This window comes from Polypterus senegalus, chromosome 1, assembly GCF_016835505.1.
Source record: "Polypterus senegalus isolate Bchr_013 chromosome 1, ASM1683550v1, whole genome shotgun sequence".
Lineage (NCBI taxonomy): Eukaryota > Metazoa > Chordata > Cladistia > Polypteriformes > Polypteridae > Polypterus > Polypterus senegalus.
The window spans coordinates 59,208,148-59,228,959 of NC_053154.1; the positions used below are offsets into that span (position 1 = coordinate 59,208,148).

A 20,812-nucleotide genomic window follows, 5' to 3' on the forward strand; every position below is an offset into this window, starting at 1 on the left:
CGGGAGGCTCCCCACCAAATCGCCGCACGTAGGCCCTCACCTTCTCCAACGGCTCTCTGGCTGCCGCTCCCAAATCCCGACGATCTTTTCAATGGTCGTCAGGACCTGCAAGACACTCGCTACGGGCTCGATTAGTTTTTCGAGCTCCCGTAAGTTTATATAATTATTCATTTCGACCGGCAGAACACTCACTTCCTTGTTCGTGTTACCTGCCGACCGGGAGCCAATGAGCACGCCTGCTTCAGGCACGTGCTCTGACGGGTCTCACGGAGGCTTCTGGGACTTGGAGTTCTCGGAGGGTCGAGTTGCCTTCTTCGGCGAACTGCGGTCTGTCTTTAATATTTTTTCGACATCCCGATCAGCTGCTTCCCGACCCTCCTTACCTTCTTGTGGGTTGAACGATGCCTCGCTCGCCTCCCCCTTCCCCTTCGGAAAGACCAAGTCCGTTTCTTCGGGCTCGAAGGTGTAAACAGCAGGACGCGGAGCTCCTCCTTCCCAGAATGCACTGGGTTTGCTACCGTGTCCCTCGTCTGCTGCCATCATGCGGAAGTCGATTTCTAGGTGCTCTGGCTTCGACAGGAGAAGGCCGTCGTCTTCGGGGCAGTCTCCTTTTCTCCTCGGAGCCTCTAGGTGGTCATCTCCAAGGTACATGCACGGGACAAGGTGAGAAACAATAAAAGGATTTTTAAAGTCGTTCCCGGCACGTACCTTAGAGGGATCGTTGCTTCCTGGAGGTTTCTCCGGACTTGTAAGGCCTCTCCTTAACTCCTCCCGAGCGTCGGCCATTGCACCTACGGCACTCCGCTGGCGTTGTCGCTTTGCTTGCCCTTCTTTTTTCCCATTTTGGACTCGGTTTTTTCGGGTTTTGGCGATGCTGTGGTGATTCCTGATTCCGTAGTCTTCTCGGGGTTCGTTTCACACAGAAATTTTTGATTCAGGTCCTCTGCAAACGACGCTAGAGTATCCTGCCGACTACGCCACTGTGAACGATAGGGGGCGTCCTCGCTCCCTTGAACCCCTGTCCACGACTCCAGACACCAGGTAAAAGTCCTCAAGTTGACTTTATTTTGTCGCCACAGTGCACAAAGCACACTCTCCTCCACAATACTCATATAATTACAATAAACCACAACAATAAACAATAAACCAATCCTCCAGCTCCCAGACGCGTTGCCACCCTTCCACCCAGCTCAGCTCGTTGTCTGCGAGTTCCCAAAGTCCTTTTATACTCCCTGACCCGGAAGTGTTCTCAATCCCCAGTCCTTAATCACTTCCGGGTCAGGTAAAAGCTCTTTTCTTCAACCTGGAAGTCTGTCGCTCTTCCTGTGACGAACTTCCGGGTCACAGGGCACGAAGAAGCCCTCGGTCCTCCCTGCAGCTCCCTCCTGTGGCCCCACGGCATCCAGCAGGGCTTTGCATAAAAACTCCAATGTCCATGATGCCCTGCTGGTCTTCTGGGGACCTCCATGCTGCAAGGAGGGCTCCACCTGGCGGCTTGGGGGTATTGGCCGGGATAAATGGTCGACCATCCATTACAATATATATATATATATATATATATATATATATATATATATATATATATATATATATATATATATATATATATACACAGTAATCCCTCCTCGATCGCGGGTTGCGTTCCAGGCCCCCGATAGGTGAAAATCCAAGTAGAAACCATATGTTTGTGTGGTTATTTTTATATATTTTAAGCCCTTATAAACTCTCCCACCCTGTTAACATTATTAGAGCCCTCTAGACATGAAATAACACCCTTTAGTCAAACGTTTAAACTGTGCTCCATTACAAGACAGAGATGACAGTTCTTTCTCACAATTAAAAGAAAGCAAACATATCTTATCTTCAAAGGAGCGCCGTCATAAAGGAGCGTCAGGAGCAGAGAATGTCAGAGAGAGCTCTGCAAAAGAAAAGCAAACAATCAAAAATCAATACATGCTTTTAAGTATACAGAAGCACCGCGATAAAGCGGCATTTTGTAGAGGAGCATCCGTGTCCTCTGTGCAAACAGCCCCTCTGCTCACACCCCTCCGTCAGGCAGAGAGCGAGAAAGATAGAGAGAAGCAAACAAGCACAGCGGGAAGCATATCTTATAGCATTGAGGAGTTTTAGTTAATATATAATACATGCTCTGATTGGGTAGCTTCTAAGCCATCCGCCAATAGCGTCCCTTGTATGAAATCAACTGGGCAATCAAACTGAGGAAGCATGTAACCTAAATTAAAAGACCCATTGTCCACAGAAAGCGGCGAACCAGTGAAAAATCTGTGATATATGTTTAGATGTGCTTACATTTAAAATCCGCGATAGAGTGAAACCGAAAGTCAAAGCGCGATATAGCGAGGGATTACTGTATATATATATATATATATATATATATATATATAAACACACATATATAAACATATATATATATATATATATATACACATACATCCACATATATATACATATCTACATATACACACAGCTCTGTAGGGACCCGTGGCCACCGCCAGGCGGCGCCCCGGTGCCTGAATATCCCTGGAGCAAGACGACAGGGGACATCCGGATGGCTTCCAGGTGCGCAGCCGGCACTTCTGCCACACTGGGGCGTGTCTGCGGAGGAGTGCTGGGAAGCAGCTGGAGCCCATCCGGGTTCCTATTTAAGGGGCCACCTCCCATCAGTCGATAGCAGAAGTCGGGTGGAAGAAAGACGGAGCTGGAGAGAGGACTGGAGGCGGCCAGAGAGGCATTTAGACTGTGTGGCCTGGACTTTGGGGGAACGGCGCAAGAGGCATTGGGACGTGCACTGAACTTGTAAATATTGTAAATAAACAGTGTGTGGTGGAGCCAACGATGTCCGTCTGTGTGTGTCCGGGTTCAAGTTCACAATGGCGCCCAATGTGGGGCGATCCGTCTGGTGTCTTCATTGGAACCTACAGGAAGCGTTTAGAGGCTGTAATTTCTGCAAAAGGCGGATCTACTAAATATTGATTTCATTTCTTTTTTGTGGTGCCCAAATTTATGCACCTGCCTGATTTTCTTTGAACAATTATTGCACACTTTCTGTAAATCCAATAAACTTCATTTCACTTCTCAAATATCACTGTGTGTGTCTCCTATATGATATATTTAACTGACATTTTTATCGTAACAACCAACGATTTATACAGGAAAATAATGACTATTAACAAGGTTGCCCAAACTTTTGCATCCCTCTGTACTTATAGTGAAAGACAGAGGAGATTTACTGAGCTCCAAACCCAAGACACAAGTGACACAAACTGTCACAGGTTCAAATATAATGATTTTCATTTCGTTTAAGCACCATAAAGTAGGGATGTCCAATCCACGACACCCAGCAGGGTTGTCCAATGAGACTACAATTGACAGCCTGAAAATGAGAGGAGCAACACATGGATGCTGTCCTCTAGCATGTTGAGGGAAGTATATACTCTGTACAGGCTAACTTCCCCAATTCTTCCATAGCTCAGGTCTCCCTTTCAGGATTGTCTACCAATGTGGTTGGCACATCAGTTAATCACTGTCCCTGCACTCCGGCCTCCTTTCTAGTGGCCACCTTTCTTCCAGGATGGGATGCCAGACCATCCCATCTGGCACTTACAATGTAAGCCCATGTTTTAAATTTTTAAAAATGTGTCAATGTCAAATTTATTTATATAGCACATTTAAAACAACATAGGAATGCTGTGGCCAAAGTGCTTTATAATAATAGAATAAAAGAAAAACATACAATTAACATCCATCCATCCATCCATGATCCAACCCACTATATCCCAACTAAAAGGTTCACGGGGATCTGCTGGAGCCAATCCCAGCCAACACAGGGTGCAAAGCAGGAAACAAGCCCCAGGCATGGTGTCAGCCTACTGCAGTACAATTAACATGAATAACATAAATAGAAGTAAAATAAATGAACATAAATAAAATAAATAATAAATAGAAGTAATGTTACATAATCACAATGAGGAAACCATCAGTATTACTGAAGGTCACGGAATGCAAGTGAATAGAAATGAGTCTTTAATCTTGTTTTGAACTGTTCAATTGTAGACGATTCCTTTATGTGATGAGGTAAAGAGTTCCACAGGCGAAGAGCAGCAGCTGCAAAAGCCCTGCCCCCCTTAGTTTTACACATGGTACGAGGGACAACAAGAGACAACTGACCAGAAGATCTAAGCACTCTAGATGGCTGGTGTAAAACACACAATTCAAATAAATAAGCAGGAGCAAGCCCATGTAAATATTTAAAAACTAGCAACAAGATTTTAAAATCAATTTGAAAACTGACAGGCAGCCAGTGTAAAGAAGCTAATATTCGAGAAACAGAATCAGACTTTCTTGCCCCAACCAGAAAGCGAGCGGCAGCATTCTGGACCAACTATAACCTGTGTATCACGAGATTTATTAATCCCAGAATACAGCGAGTTGCAGTAATCACAGCAGGAAAAAATAAAAGCATGAGTAGCTTTCTCAAGATCCCTAGAAGATAAAAAAAAGGCTTCATCTTACCTAATAGACGAAGTTGGAAAAAGCAACTCTTGACTACAGAATTTACTTGTTTCTCAAAAGAGAGGTTACTATCAAAGGTAACACCAAGATTGCGGACTTGAGGTTTGGAAATGACAGAGAAAGAGGCGAGAAATCCAAGACCAATTTGGGTTTTAGCTGATGGACCCACTATAAGCACCTCCGTTTTATTTTGATTCAGATCAAGAATATTATTAGCCATCCAGGATTTAAGTTCAGAAAGACAGTTGTGCAGCTGATTTATTGGTTTTGAATGCCCTATGGTTAGCATTTGGTTAGAGCCTGTTCTGCATACATTTCCCTAATTCTGAGAGATTAAAAAAAAATCTTTACTTCATTGTAGTAAATACATAGTTTAAGTTTTAAGGTATTCAAAATAATTTTAGTCACTCAGTGCCTTAATCCAATAAAAGACTAATTACATAAATGTTGGCTATTTAATTATTAATATATTCCCGTTTTTTTTTTTATTTTCTTTACTAGGTGAACACCACAAAAGCACATGGTAGTTTTTTTTTATTTTTAAAATGTGTGCTGTGCCAGATATTTTGAAACCACTTACTGAAGGAATTTAAATTAGGGTATTTTTAGTGTTATTTTTGTTTATTGCTTACAAAATTAATGTTATTTGTCTTGTTAATATATACAGTCTGTCTTCTGGCTTTCTTCTTGCTGTTCACCTTTAATAGTGACAATTGTATTTCTAATTCTAATCAGTTCTATGCTTTGCTCAAGCTCACCTAGTACTTTTGGTCTCAAAAGACCACGGCCCATCTGCCACCTGCTCCACTCTGTGTCCCAGCGACAACTGTCGAGCAGCAAAGATTGATTATCAGTCAAAAACAATCGCACAGCACCAGATTTGGTGGGTTAAGCTTGCTGATCCAGCAAGAGGCAGGATGAAATTCTAGAGCTGTGTGCCAACACTTTAGTGCTCAAAGAACAGCAGTGCATGTCGCTATGAAACACAGCCAAAGTAACACAGATGAAGTTTCCTCCTGGAACTTGGCATACTGAGAAAACGTTCTGAAGCAAACTTAAATCACACTTTGCATTAGGCTACATGAAATAGTTCTTTTTGAGTTAACTTAAAACTAATACAACCTACTGAAAATCTTTTTTCTTTAACAAAATTAAATGTCTAATTGTACATTGTAATGTTACTTTGAGCAGTAAAATAAAAAGCAGACATTTATACTTTCAAAATTCTAAATCAGCACTGGATGAAATGCAGCAAAATTTAATATTATTGACAAAAACTTGAACAACCAATTTAATGACCAATTAAGTGTCATACATTTATATCTGTCATAATGCTGTGTATTTTAACTGTACACTAATTGATGAAACTGATTCACGTTCATATTTAAAAGTTTAAAATCTTTAATTGTCAACACATTTTATGACATCTTCTAAAGCAGGGGTCCATAATTAACACTTTATTAGCCTGTATTGGGTATAATAATTATTTTGTATTCATATTTGTAAAATGTATATGTAATATCTATAAAAATGTAAGACACTTTATATACTGACCTAATAAACATTCTAAAATGTATAAAACTACCAAAGGCATTTGCCATATTTTTCATCACCTTTGCTGAAAAAAGGAAAAGTATAAACAGTAACTTGAATGAACCATGGAGCATATACAGTAGGCTCAGCTGTCAGGTTTACATAATAAATGTAATGAATTATGCTATATGTCAGATGAACTAATCAGATGATTCAATAAATCTCTTATATAATTTATCTTTTCTGCATTTAACCTCCTGCAGACTCCCTAATGCCCATTTAAATCCAAATTAAATTAAGCACGGATGTTAATAAAATGCATTAAACAGAGCAGTCAGAAGGTGTTTCTTTCATTAAGCTCATTATCCTTTTACTGAGCTGCAAATGAGTAAACATTAATTTTCCCGAGCAATACAAGTTGACACAAAGAATTCACTCTAAAGCTCCCTTCTGTAGGATTCTGCTACTGTACCTTTAATTTTTTTTAATGGATCAGCAAAGGGTTCTCCAGTTGAAATATAAACATCAGCACCATGCGGGATGTCCTGGGGTTCATGTGCTTCTTTGCCATTTGCCAGAAAAACTCTACGGGCTGCTGAATTAAGCATTAGCTTTAAGGTACATTCTTCCAATAACTGGAAATAAAATAAAAATAGCAAAGCATTATATTATTTTAAAAATCAATCTATTGCTTGTAAATGTTAGTGTTATTCACTTTGCTTTATGCAATAAAAAATTGATTACAAAAATGAAAATCAAATTTGAATAAATATTAGCACTGCTTTAACTATAGACACTATCATTATTATAAGTAGCTATTATATTATTAGTATCTCACAGAGATGTCAACTGAAACACATACTTTGACCAACATTGATGAACATTTTGAAATGCAATACAGGAATACGTAATTATAATATAATTTATCTGAAATATGCAAAATATTTACTTAATTAAAAATTAGTATAGCAGGTGACCCCACAAGCTTTAACACAGAGCCCTGTCTTTGTCATCTGTTTAGCTACACTGGTGCTGGACGTTGTCAATTAGCATGTCTTTAAGGTATGTTCAAGTGTCAAGCGTCAAGTGGCTTTATTGTCATACCATCCATACAGAGCACTACAGCACAGAGTGGCACAAAATAACGCTCTCCAGGACTGCATTGCAAAATATACATAAACACAAGACAAGTGCAAGGCAGGTAAAGAATTATACTTTAATAGATGCATAAATCATTAAAAATAAATAATAGGCAAGTGAATATATAGTAATATTTGAAATGGACAGTAATACATAAATAATTAGTATACAGTAAAACTAATACAAAAAAAACAGTAGTGACAATTGTAACAAATGTACTGCATATAAATTCCCTACTAGGAGCAGATCTGAGGGCAGGGAGGCAACACAGAGTTCAAATTCTGGACAACCAAGGGTTTAGAAGCTGTTGTAATAACCTGGCAGAACTGGTTCATATGCTACAGTACCCTCTGCCAGATGGAAGTGGGACAAAGAGACTGTGCCCTATTTAGACCTGTTCTCAAAAGAGGTATGAAAGGGGCAGTAACTCAGTTAGTGGTTATGTGCCCTTCAATCATGGTCCTGATGTGTTTGATTGGAGACACTTCCGGTGATTCAAAGGAAAACATTCTTATCTAATAGAACCAGTCTGATAAATTGGATTTGGTGTTGCTCAGTCACTTTGCTGTTGGAACATCACAGTATCTACATGTGCCAACAACAGTATGGCCACTAAGTTTTTCTGGCATTTCTTGTTTAACAATAAGCTATTGGATTACCCACCATAAAACACCAGGGTTGTTTTCATGACATACTCATCAAATATTTAAAACTAATCTCTCCTTTATACAGTTGTTCTTTTGTGCAGTAGTCAGAGTGTGCCTTGAAGTTCTAAGCCTTTCAGTCCACACTGATTTATTTAATCGCCATTTATGCTGGTGGAGGGAGACTGTGCTGAAGTGTCTCAGGGGTCGTTGGTGGATTATAGAGGTGTAGGATTTTATTTTAAGAATAGTCACATGGGTGTGGTTGTATGTGAGATACTGTAGAGAGGTGTGAAGCAATGGAGTGCTTTTTGGGGGAAGTAGCTAGATAATTGTTCATGTGTGCAAATATTACACGGCACAGCCAGTTCTCATTAGTGCTCAGTGGATCATTAAGGAAGCACCCATACTTTTGGGGGTTATAAAAAGGTCCAAGTAGAAAGAAAGAAAGAAAGAAAAAAAGAAAGAAAGAAAGTGTAGAAACAGGTGGGTCAAGTGTAAGAGAGAAGAGGCAACTCAGTCAAAGATGCCTTGCAGTGGAGCGAAGGGAATTGCATTCCAAGGTAGGATCAACCCTGCTGAGCATTTCAGAGCAGTGACTGATGGAGGTGTCAGGAAGGGATGGGAGTCAGATTATGAACTACATGTGCGAAAGACAAAGGAACATGGGCAATGAGATAGAAAAGGCCAATTGTGACTCTGGTTTTAATCTTGGTTTTTGATATTTTATTTATTGCCTAGGGGATTCCCCCCTGCTCGCTTCACTTGCCAATCCCCTAAGGCCTGCGCTACGTGCCAGCCACTTCGTGTCTCTGCCGCTCACGTTGTGAAAAGGGGGGCTGAATGCACCCCAATGAGACACGGTCACTCCTCAGAAACCCCCTCTTAAACGGTCATACAATAGGAAACAAATACAGTTTTTTTTTAACCTCCTCTTTGCTTGATCTGCTGCTGGCTCGCTTCTCCTGCTTGCCGTGCCTGCGTGATCTTCATCTCGCACGTCACTTCAAACATTTAAAAGCCTGTACAGCAGCTGTCCTACTCTTTGTCTTTTATTTCTGGCCCTGGGTGTGGTTACATTTTTTGGCACAAAGTCTCGTCTCGCAGGACGTGAGTTATTGATATTTTTTAGTTTATAATTTAAAAATGGAATAAGAATCTGAAAATCCAACAACATCACATTAAAGTTCGATAAATTCTGAAAAGAATGATACCAAACATATATATGTACAAAATCGTTGCACTTTTAGGCTTAGAATGTTATATATATATAGAGTAGATTTTATCTTCCTGCACTGCACTTTTAACAGATGATTATTTATTGAAGAGGTTCTTGAATGCACTGTCATTTTGGACACTGCTTTGCTGTCTGAATAAATTCACTCTTTGTACTTTTGTCCTGAAACTTTCTGTTGTGTCCTCATTTGTCCTAGTCCATCCAGGGTTATGACTATCAAAGTCCCTGGAGGTAGAAGAGGCACATGGCTGCTGGCAACCGGGGCATCACAAGGGCCATTCAGGAGTGGGACTGAAGGCAATTTCTGGTGGTTATAAAATACATTAGCAGATGAACAGTGGGAGAGACTAGTTAATAGTACATATGTGCCTCAGTCCAACAAGTAACACCAGGGAAACCTGTAATGTGTAGTTCCCTGCTACCCATTATTATTGGCATGAGACCTGGTAGTTAACCTGTACTTTCTTAAGAGAGAGACAAATGGATTCTGGAGTCACAAGGACACCTGGGGCCACCAGGGTAGAAAGGCCAGTGGACAGCCTCAGTGTTTAAGAGCCTAGACCTGACAGTGGGATTTATTCTCAGAATATTTGCAAAAAGTAATTCCTGGTTAAGTTGAAAAGCAATTTCCAGCCATAAACTAGTTGAACTTGAGAGGTAAGTGGAATCAAATGTTTATTTTTTGAGGTAAAGAAGCGCCAGATATCGAAAAGGAAAAAATGTGTCTGAGAGAAGTGTTGTTTCTGCTGTTTTAAGTTGAATTAGTGCAGAAGGCACTCTACCCTGAAAACAGGGGTGTAAGTCAAACCAATGGGGTCTACATGGTTTCCATTCTGGGTTCAGGAAATGGCTTGAGTACCTTGTATTACAGTGGTGTGAAAAACTATTTGCCCCCTTCCTGATTTCTTATTCTTTTGCATGTTTGTCACACAAAATGTTTCTGATCATCAAACACATTTAACCATTAGTCAAATATAACACAAGTAAACACAAAATGCAGTTTTTAAATGATGGTTTTTATTATTTAGGGAGAAAAAAAGTCCAAACCTACATGGCCCTGTGTGAAAAAGTAATCGCCCCCTTGTTAAAAAATAACCTAACTGTGGTGTATCACACCTGAGTTCAATTTCCATAGCCACCCCCAGGCCTGATTACTGCCACACCTGTTTCAATGAAGAAATCACTTAAATAGGAGCTGCCTGACACAGAGAAGTAGACCAAAAGCACCTCAAAAGCTAGACATCATGCCAAGATCCAAAGAAATTCAGGAACAAATGAGAACAGAAGTAATTGAGATCTATCAGTCTGGTAAAGGTTATAAAGCCATTTCTAAAGCTTTGGGACTCCAGCGAACCACAGTGAGAGCCATTATCCACAAATGGCAAAAACATGGAACAGTGGTGAACCTTCCCAGGAGTGGCCGGCCGACTCATCCGAGAGGTCACAAAAGACCCCAGGACAACGTCTAAAGAATTGCAGGCCTCACTTGCCTCAATTAAGGTCAGTGTTCACGACTCCACCATAAGAAAGAGACTGGGCAAAAACGGCCTGCATGGCAGATTTCCAAGATGCAAACCACTGTTAAGCAAAAAGAACATTAGGGCTCGTCTCAATTTTGCTAAGAAACATCTCAATGATTGCCAAGACTTTTGGGAAAATACCTTGTGGACTGATGAGACAAAAGTTGAACTTTTGGAAGGCAAATGTCCGTTACATCTGGCGTAAAAGGAACACAGCATTTCAGAAAAAGAACATCATACCAACAGTAAAATATGGTGGTGGTAGTGTGATGGTCTGGGGTTATTTTGCTGCTTCAGGACCTGGAAGGCTTGCTGTGATAGATGGAACCATGAATTCTACTGTCTACCAAAAAATCCTGAAGGAGAATATCCGGCCATCTGTTCGTCAACTCAAGCTGAAGCGATCTTGGGTGCTGCAACAGGACAATGACCCAAAACACACCAGCAAATCCACCTCTGAATGGCTGAAGAAAAACAAAATGAAGACTTTGGAGTGGCCTAGTCAAAGTCCTGACCTGAATCCAATTGAGATGCTATGGCATGACCTTAAAAAGGCGGTTCATGCTAGAAAACCCTCAAATAAAGCTGAATTACAACAATTCTGCAAAGATGAGTGGGCCAAAATTCCTCCAGAGCGCTGTAAAAGACTCATTGCAAGTTATCGCAAACGCTTGATTGCAGTTATTGCTGCTAAGGGTGGCCCAACCAGTTATTAGGTTCAGGGGGCAATTACTTTTTCACACAGGGCCGGATTTTTTTTCTCCCTAAATAATAAAAACCATCATTTAAAAACTGCATTTTGTGTTTACTTGTGTTATATTTGACTAATGGTTAAATGTGTTTGATGATCAGAAACATTTTGTGTGACAAACATGCAAAAGAATAAGAAATCAGGAAGGGGGCAAATAGTTTTTCACACCACTGTATCTACACAATGCAATTTTTTGCTTTCTAATTTAATAGAGTGCATTGCCTTCTTTAACCATGGTAACTCCATTTTCACTTCAATTTCCTTTACTTTGAGAAGAGCAGCTTTATTTAAAGCCTCATTTACATTCAAGTTGCTGTTATTGGTCTCTAAATATATAAGAATTCAGGCGGGGGTTGAATTATGGTTTGTAGATGATTGTATGAAATGTTATTTAAATAAAAAAAATGTATAAGAATCTCAGGCTGATTGTAATAAAGGCGTAATAAATCTTAAAATAATTGTATTATTTAGATGATTCATAATTCAGACTTTTATTTGCCAAACTACTCTCAGATCAGGACCGAAACAGTCCCATCATGAAATACCTACTGACAGCCATTCTAGCGTTTAATTAACAACTGTATAGCACCAAAGACATTTAAGGCAATGAGCAGAACAGCAAGGAAAACGGTTCAGTATGGATGAAATTTGTTGTCTCAAGTCTCAAATATGACTCTAGAAAATGACTGTGAAGTGTGTAAGGGGACACAGAGGGCACAACAGCAATTCTGATGGGACAGCAGTGAATGACATGTTTTCTACACCAACCATCAGAGTAAATAATTGTGTCTTTACTTAATGCATTCAGAAAATTATGTGCCATTGTGTCTGGTGGGCATGTGTGCCTTCATCCTTCTGTTGCATATAACATCGATTGACCTTTTCTTTCTGCTAAATTATTGAAGAATACCAACAAATTGTCTGCTCTTTATTATTCTAAAATGTATTTCCATTTTAATCAATGAAGTTTAAGAAATTTGCAGTTTTGGATGTAGTTATATCAATGTTACCATTGAAACACACGTACGCATGGAAGGCTGCTAAAGGGCTCAAAAGAAGTTAATTCCTGGTCAGACCAGGGGGTGGCAGAGTTCTCTTTCTTCCCTGCAGACCAAATGTGGGAAATTCCACCTGGGCCCTATGACGTCACTTCTGGTTCCACCCCAGATGACGTCACTTCCTGTTCCACTCCAGATCATGTCAATTCAGGTTCCACCCCAGATGAAATCATTTCCAGTTCCACCATAGAAGACATCACTTCCGGTTCCAACCAAAAATGATATCATTCCCCCCTTTCCAACTTTAAAACTACCTAGTCTGTACCATAACCTCAGCTCTGTTTTGGTCTGTAAAATCTTCACATTTTCAGGAACTTTCCAATTATATGGGAGGCTGACCCAAAACCTTTTTACATGTTATGGCTTGATTATTACCACACTATATATCTCAAATCATCAAAGAAATCTTCTCTTAGCATTATTATCATCTTGTCAAAATAAAATAGATTTTTGTGATCCAGTGTTCATTCAATTTCCTTTTAATTTATGTATTACTGTAAAGAGTGAGTTAAAAATTACCATTTTCATAGTTGGAGCAGCAACTCTAGCATAAACACTTCTTGAACCATTCTTGTATGCCACGACTTTAATAATGCATGGCTGTCTCCTCAAAACTGGATGCTTGCTTGAAGATAAATAAGAATGTGAATTCCTGTGTAAATTAAAATAGATAACATTTATTTTAGATTTATCAGAATATAATAACATTATTGAGTTACAATTATATTGAATGTTAAAAGAGCATATTTCTAAATATAATAATCTTGTCTGAGAATCAAAAAAATAATCTATGTTATTACCAAATTAATCCATTTAATAGAGGGCCCAAGCCAATACTACTCGAATCAGGTATTTTAGAATAGCCTGACACTTCCATTTTGCCAAGCTGGAAGCCAAGTCCTGGGTTAGCAAGCTGCTGCCAGACAGTCTTATTGCCATCTAAAAGTTTCAGCTTGCTTGACAGCGTCCCTCTCCAAAATGCAGCTTTGCACTTTATCTGAAAAGATAATCAATACCAGACTTTGTAACATCACCAGGAATGTCTCCCAAAGGCATAATCTGGAGACACAAATTCTGAACAAAGGACAATAAATCAAGGATGACCAACATTGACGCACAGAACTTTGCACCAGTGGTCAAACAAGAGGATGAGCTTATGACAAAGCTCATGACAAACTTGCATTCATTTCCTTTAAAACGTCAACCACACCCTCATCAAGTTACAGGTAAACATGGCCAACATTTGCTTCCCATAACCAGAACCCATAGCTGACAGGGTGTGAACGCAAATGATGTTGAAACAATTCCTTTACTACAAAGGGCAACTGTGCTGGACTGGAAGTGTGGAATACTTTACATTGGAACCTAGACAAGGTAGTCAGTAGCCTATCCTGGCTGAGGAACAATAATTGCATGCGCAAAAGAGAGGGGCCATAAATAAAGCATGCATGGTCCTTGCTAATGATGGGGACTGACTTTGCTAGCTACCAAGAACAAAAGAGCTCCATATAGGGGGGGCGATGGTAATCCAGTACAGAAGCTTCTGTGAGCAAATGAACACCAACATATAAAACACAGAAAGCTTAATGACTAGCTAAAGAACTTATCAATTTTGAAAACATGAATTGAAAGATGGGAATTCATAAGTTATGTACCTTTTTCTAGAAGCAAGAAAAAGATCTACCTAAGCCAGAAATCATAAATTATTGGCCATTTTATATATTGGACAAAAAGTTCAACTAAGCATTCATTGTTTAAAGTTTTGCATCTGTTTGTGAAAGTAAGTCTTTGGCCACGTCTAAACTACAAATGAGAAAGTGAATACATAAATGTAGACTTTTACCAAATTTGAACTTTGTTTATAAATTGCACAGATCTCTTCACATTTCTGGTTGTCCACCTGAGTAGCACATCCCTCCAAGGTCCAGAACCAGAGTTTGGTGCAGTATGTTAAGGGCTGAATAAAATGAGCATTTGAATTTAATGTACTGGGCATTTGTTTTATAAAATTAGTGCTATAATTTAAACTGCAGAACATTTGCTTGTTTATATACACAATTCTTTGGATATCATACACTTTTGAAGTATACTTAAGACCAAAGTAAAGCTGAAAGCATACACTGCTTAGTTTCGGTACCTGAGGATCATTATCTCATAAAACAAAAAACTGGCAGCATGTGTTTTCTCACAGACAAATATTTGTGCTAGTTTTGTATTGATGGAGATACCACCTAATTATTATAATGAGGATTTGTTTCAAGTTTTTCTGCTTCATCATTCTGGTTTTGAAATGCCCAGATTCTAAATCTGGGGTCATTCTTCTCTTTAAAAAATTATTTAAAGTAATTAAATTATTTCTGTGTTCTTTCTTTTTATAATTAACACAGCTATATTTGTGGCTTATTTGTTATGATGCGGTGCCCCAAGTTATTTTTCCACATAATGACATTTGGTTTGGTGGTTTCTTAACCCAAGGAATTGCATTTTTGGTATTTTCATTATTGAAAATTATTTTTCATTATTGTCAAAAACTGGGAGTCCCAAAAACACTTAAGTCCCATAAATACTTCCAAACTTGCCCATTAGGATGGGGTTACGGTAAAAATTCCAACTAGAAACAAAAAGGGCCTCAAAGAATACTTATTAAATAAAAGAATTGTTTAAAAAAATGCTGTGAAGCACAATAAGCTCTGTGGAGAACAAAAATGAAAATTTCAAGGCAATCCAAGGCGAATGAAGTCCCAAGACAAATATCAAAGAATGGTCAAAAGACAGAGCAATAGTTCAAATATCACAATAAGCACAAAAGAAACACTGCACTTCCTAGCACATTCAAAATGAACTGCCAGGAACTATGAGAGACCCTCCATATTTATAGGGCAGTTTCTGGCAGTGATTGGCAAGTATACACAAAGAAGATAACACAGGCATTGGCATCAAAGCAGATAATAAACAAAAGTCACATTAAAATAGATAAATAGGAAAAAAATGGACAAAAGAGACAAGAAACCTGACTTTGAACTCCAGCCAAGGTAGACATTCTGGTTGAGACATGACAGTAATGTGTATACTTTGTGATTTCCTAATTGATCTGGGCTATTCTGAATGCCATATTTGTTTATTAATAGGTGCAGAATGCATCTGCTAGAATCTTAACTAGGAAAAGAAAATCCGAGCACATCTCTTCAGTTCTGATGTCACTACAATGGTTAACTGTTTCAGTTAGAATTGACTTTAAAATACTGCTTATGGTTTACAAAGCCTTAAATAATCTTGCTCCATCCTAGATTTCAGAATGTCTTTCACCTTACAGTCCAAATGAGTGCCTGCTTATTATTCCAAGAGCTAAACTTAAAGGAAGTGGTGAGGCAGCCTTCTGCTGTTATGCACCTAAAATCTGGAATAGCTTGCCAATAGGAATTCGCCAGGCTAATACGGTGGAGCACTTTAAAAAACTGCTAAAAACACATTATGCTAACATGGCTTTCTCATAGCTTCATTTTAGTTTAATCCTGATACTCTGTATATGCATTTAATTATCATTATTATTCCTGGTGGCTCCGTAATCTGTACTAACCCCTACTTTCTCTTCTGTTCTTTTTCCGGTTTTCTGTGGTAGCGATCTGTCACACCACCACCTGATCAAAGCACCGTGATGTTCCTACATTGATGGATTAAAGCCCAGAAGTCCACATGACCATCATCATCAAGTTCTTCTATGTGAAGCCTGTATACAGAAAGGACTGATTGTGTGGTAATATATGTTGTGTAGAATGCCTAGAGGGGGTTAGGCCGTCTCGTGGCCTTGGAACCCCTGCAGCTTTTATTTTTTTCTTCCAACCGTCTGGAGTTTTTTTTTTTCTGTCCTCCCTGGCCATCAGGCCTTACTTTTATTCCATGTTAATTAGTTTTCCCAAATTCTATTTTCTTATTTATTCTGTCTTTTTTATCTTTCTTCATCATGTAAAGCACTTTGACCTACATCATTTGTATGAAAATGTGCTATATAAATAAATGTTGTTGTTGTTAGGACTGCTGCCCACATTGTTAGGGGGAGTGTCCTTGGAGGTTGTGATACCATGCATACAATGAAACAGTATAAAAGTTCACTTTTTGATCATTTTCTATTCCAAATTCATGGATTCTAAAAACCTCCTGTCTGAAAACGTTTGTTTTCCTTACCTTATTTTTTCTCAGTTTCTCCCTTTTGCTATTGAGTGTTTTTGTCCTGACTCAGCAGGAAAACAGAAGAGCTGAATTTGTGAGTAAAGAAGTGGCAAAAGGCCAAAAAAAAGAAAAGAAAAATTGCAGTGACCATAACCTAGACGAGAGGCAAAATCAAAATCAAATAACAGGCACTAAGTCGTAACCAGGCAATACCAGAAAAAAAGCACACAATATCAAGATGAAAGTAAGGAATTCTATCCGCAGATCAGATAAGGTGCCTAGCGAAAATATGACCTTTTATGCTGGATTCTGATCAAGTCAAGGTCAAAACCCTGGAGACCCCTCCCCTAGAGACAAGGGGCGTGACCCTGACAATGGTATGCAAATAGCTTCTCTTAAAGAAACTGGCTACGAAGCATAAGTTTACAGCCTAAATCATGACAGTTTTGACTACTAGTCACTAATCTCTAGTGAGGTTTGGTTGCTGCTCTAATTGATCTCTTTGTATTTTGTCCTTTGACTACATCCTTTCTTCCATGTACTTCCTGCAAAGCACACCACCAGTTTTGTTCTAACGCTTCCACTCTGCAAAAATTTGGAGTTAAAATATGTTAGCAGTAAGCACAAATAAGCAAGAAACATAAAAAGTGAATCAAATAATTACCAAAGATGAAATGGGGGAGCACTTGGTGAACTTTTCTTCTTAGGGAGAAATTTAAGGCCTGAAATTGTTGTACTACTGCATGCAATGCTACCCACTTCAGAAGCTTCATTGGTGCTTTGAACCGAATTGGTTTCAGTCGAACTGAAGTCTCGAGACCGTAATCGTGAAGCAAGTGCAGACTTTGAACTAAAGACTCTGGCAGAAGCTGAGCGCCTTTTTCTCTTGGTGTCTTTCACTGATGTCTTGCTGTAAGGAGACATATAATTTCTAAAAACAAAGCAGAAACAAAATTTTTCTTTATTTTATGAATTTCTGTATTAACACCACATTGTATATTGACTCTATTAAAAATATATTATTTCAGTTTAATGTAAAGCGAGCATAATAGAAATACTTCAGTGATATTAAATTTTCTCTGCATCATATATCACTAGTCAGCCTAATTTATGTAAATCTGACATATTCTCACCTTAAAGAATAAATAGCATAATTTTTATTTGTTAGAGTTCACAATTCTGAAGATACTGCAGTAATACAATTTGAACAATGAACAATGTTTTTTAACAGAAATTAAAATTAAGAATTATAAACAGGACATGCATGGAATAAAGTGTATGTAAAAGAGGAGTTAATGTAAGCTATGCATTAAAACTAACCGAGGAAGAAGTAGGTTAAATCAAAGTCTAAAATTAAAATACAGAAAATGTTCTTCAGTTTTGATTTGAAGTACAATATCTAAAGGGAGAGAAAGCAGCAAAGTGGGATGAACATGTACAATATAGTGCTGTATAGGTCTGAAGGATATCTAAAAATCCATCTTTCAAGAGTCTCGGCTATTAAACAGGTTATAGCACTGTAATCAGAGTAGGGTTGGGATCAAAGCTCCATTTAGTGGTAGAATATGACATTCTGCGAATGGGCAATCAGCCAACGTAATCTAAACAGGGTTATGGACCTGTGGCTTTCACTGTGTTTAAGGACTCTGAAAGGAGCATTTTATTTGAGATGTTTTAACTTAATGATTCATAGCAGGCTTCCACTACGGATAAAATTGTAGTCTATTCAGCTAGATGTAAAGAAAGTACGTATGTAAGGTAAAAACTAATTAACATTTAATTTGAGTGGACAGTGACTGATTTTCCCATCAAGAGACCAATTACTATACAGAAAATTGAGGAATTTTTGGTGTCAAGCAAAGTGAAAAAAAATTATATCAAAAATGTATACCTTCTTTTTTTATGCAATGGACATCTGTAACATACAGTATAGAGCTGATTATTGTCATGCACTCATTGATGCCATAATAGGCTCTGGCGATAGATAACCATATAACAGAAAAGATCATGCCTGGGAAATGAATGGGTGCATTTTTTTGTTATAAATTCTTTGTGAAGCTGAACAGTGAAATCCCTCCTAACACCATGAGGGAGGGATCACTCATTCTAAGATCCAGCAAGAGTAACTAAACACAATCTGGATGAAGAAGTCTTAATACAAGAGGTGAATTTCTATCCCTAAATTTTTTCACTAGACAGAGTCACACCTTTATCTACCATTTTGCAGGAGTTGCAGCAAAGAGCCTAACACTCAAAATCCATTGAGGACGGCTACACCACATCATGGGCAGGGGCAAAGGACCACACAGAAAGCAAATAAAATGATTGCACTTCACGACAAGTACAGTTCTTCACTTGAACACAGAGCCATGGCAAAGAGTTCATAGAGCATCAACAACAACATGTATGTCTATAGCACATTCTCATACACAGAAAGTAGCTGAAAGTGCTTTACAAGATGTCAAAGAAATGTTACAAAAAAGTAAAACAAGTTAAATTAGTCAAGAATAATAATGAATAAGCAATAAAACATCAAGATCAGCTTATATAACATATAACATATATGCTTGGTGAGACATCTGGACTGAGGAAGGAGGAAAAGAAATCCTGGTGGTGGAAAGGTGAAGTACAGTATACAGAGGAAAATGATGGTGAAGAAGAAGTGGGATAGTCAGAGAGATGCAGAAAGTAGACAAGAGTACAAGGAGGTAAGGCACAAGATGAAGAGAGAAGTGGCAAAGGCTAAAGAAAAGGCCTATGATGAGATGTATGAGAGGTTGGACACTAAAGAGGGAGAAAAGGACCTGTACCGATTGGCCAGACAAAGGGACCAAGCTGGGAAAGATGTGCAGCAGGTTAGGGTAATAAAGGATAAAGATGGAAACGTACTCACAAGCAAGGAGAGTGTGTTGTGCAGATGGAAAGAGTACTTTGAGAGGCTGATGAATGAAGAGAACAAGAGAGAGAGAAGGTTGGGTGATGTGGAGATAATGAATCAGGAAGTGCAAAGGATTAGCAAGGAGGAAGGACAGCTATGAAGAGGATGAAAAATGAAGGTGTTTAGGAAGAAATGGCAGTGGAGTTTTTAACCAGATTATTTAATGGAATCTTGGAAAGTGAGAGGATGCCTGAGGAGTTTAGAAGAAGTGTACTGATGCCGATATTTAAGAATAAGGGGGATATGCAGAGCTGTAGTAACTTCAAGGGGATAAAATTGATCGGCCACAGCAGTAGTAGTACAGAAAGAGTAGTGGAAGCTAGGTTAAGAAGTGAGGTGATGATTAGTGAGCAGCAGTATGGTTTGCTCTGAGGATGTTGATGTAGAAGTATAGAGAAGGCCAGAAGGATTTGCATTGCATCTTTATGGACCTGGAGAAAGAATATGACAGGGTGCCTTGAGAGGAGGATATATTTTGTTCTTTAAATCACTCATACGGTTAAAATAAGGTCCTGCTAAATAATTGTAGGAGAGATTAAACATGTTGCAATGAAAAATAAAAAAAAAGAAGAAGAAGAATGCTTTGTGAGAAAAATAAACACAAAGCAAAACTATAAAATACTTCTAGCACATAACAATAAAAAGGTACAGCTGTGGTGTTGGGCAGATGGGTACGAGCAGGAGTGGCATTTTGTGTTTGCTCTTACACAACTTACTGTTTTTGTTGTTTTCCTTTCCTTTTACTGTGTTCCTTTTTCATTGTATTGATAAAAATGTGATCAAAACAAAGGGTACAGTTCGCAAATCTTCCAAGTGGTGAAATAAAGTCCATTCTTTTTACCAAGGTTATTACCTATAATTAAAACCCAAAGTGTATTCAACCCTAATCTGTACATTATAGAATCTATTTAGAAGGTCACTGTCCTTCTTGTGTGTCATAAATAGTGACTAAAGCAATAATACTCTCTTTGACGGGGGAAACTGGCTTACTTGTATCTAGTCAGAAAATGGGCATTAAACTGGCAGAAAGATTCTATTCTTGAAAACAAGTGTGCCTTCGTTATCTTGATACATAAATCCCCATTCTAGTTGGAAAGATAAGGGAATGAAGAGCGGGCAACTGTCTCATGAATTATTAGCTTTGCCAAAAACAATGTCCCAAAATACAAGTGACCTTCATCTTAAGTGATAAATGACTTAAAGCCTTTAACACCTTCATGATCTACCATTGACAAGGAAGGCCTGCATTCAAACATTTGTGACCTTTCATATGATTTCATGAAGCATGAAG

At 38.7% G+C, this 20,812-nt stretch overlaps 1 protein-coding gene across 1 annotated transcript in view; it reads right to left on the reverse strand.

Moving 5' to 3' along the window:
• LOC120526394 (doublecortin domain-containing protein 1-like) overlaps positions 1-20,812 on the reverse strand; it is a 532,299-nt gene that overhangs the window by 497,963 nt on the left and 13,524 nt on the right. The window contains exons 2-4 of the mRNA XM_039749547.1: positions 17,248-17,514; positions 12,936-13,068; positions 6,539-6,701 (exon numbers count right to left, since the gene is read on the reverse strand). Coding sequence (XP_039605481.1) covers positions 6,539-6,701; positions 12,936-13,068; positions 17,248-17,514 — 563 coding nt within the window. The remainder of the gene's footprint in view (positions 1-6,538; positions 6,702-12,935; positions 13,069-17,247; positions 17,515-20,812) is intronic.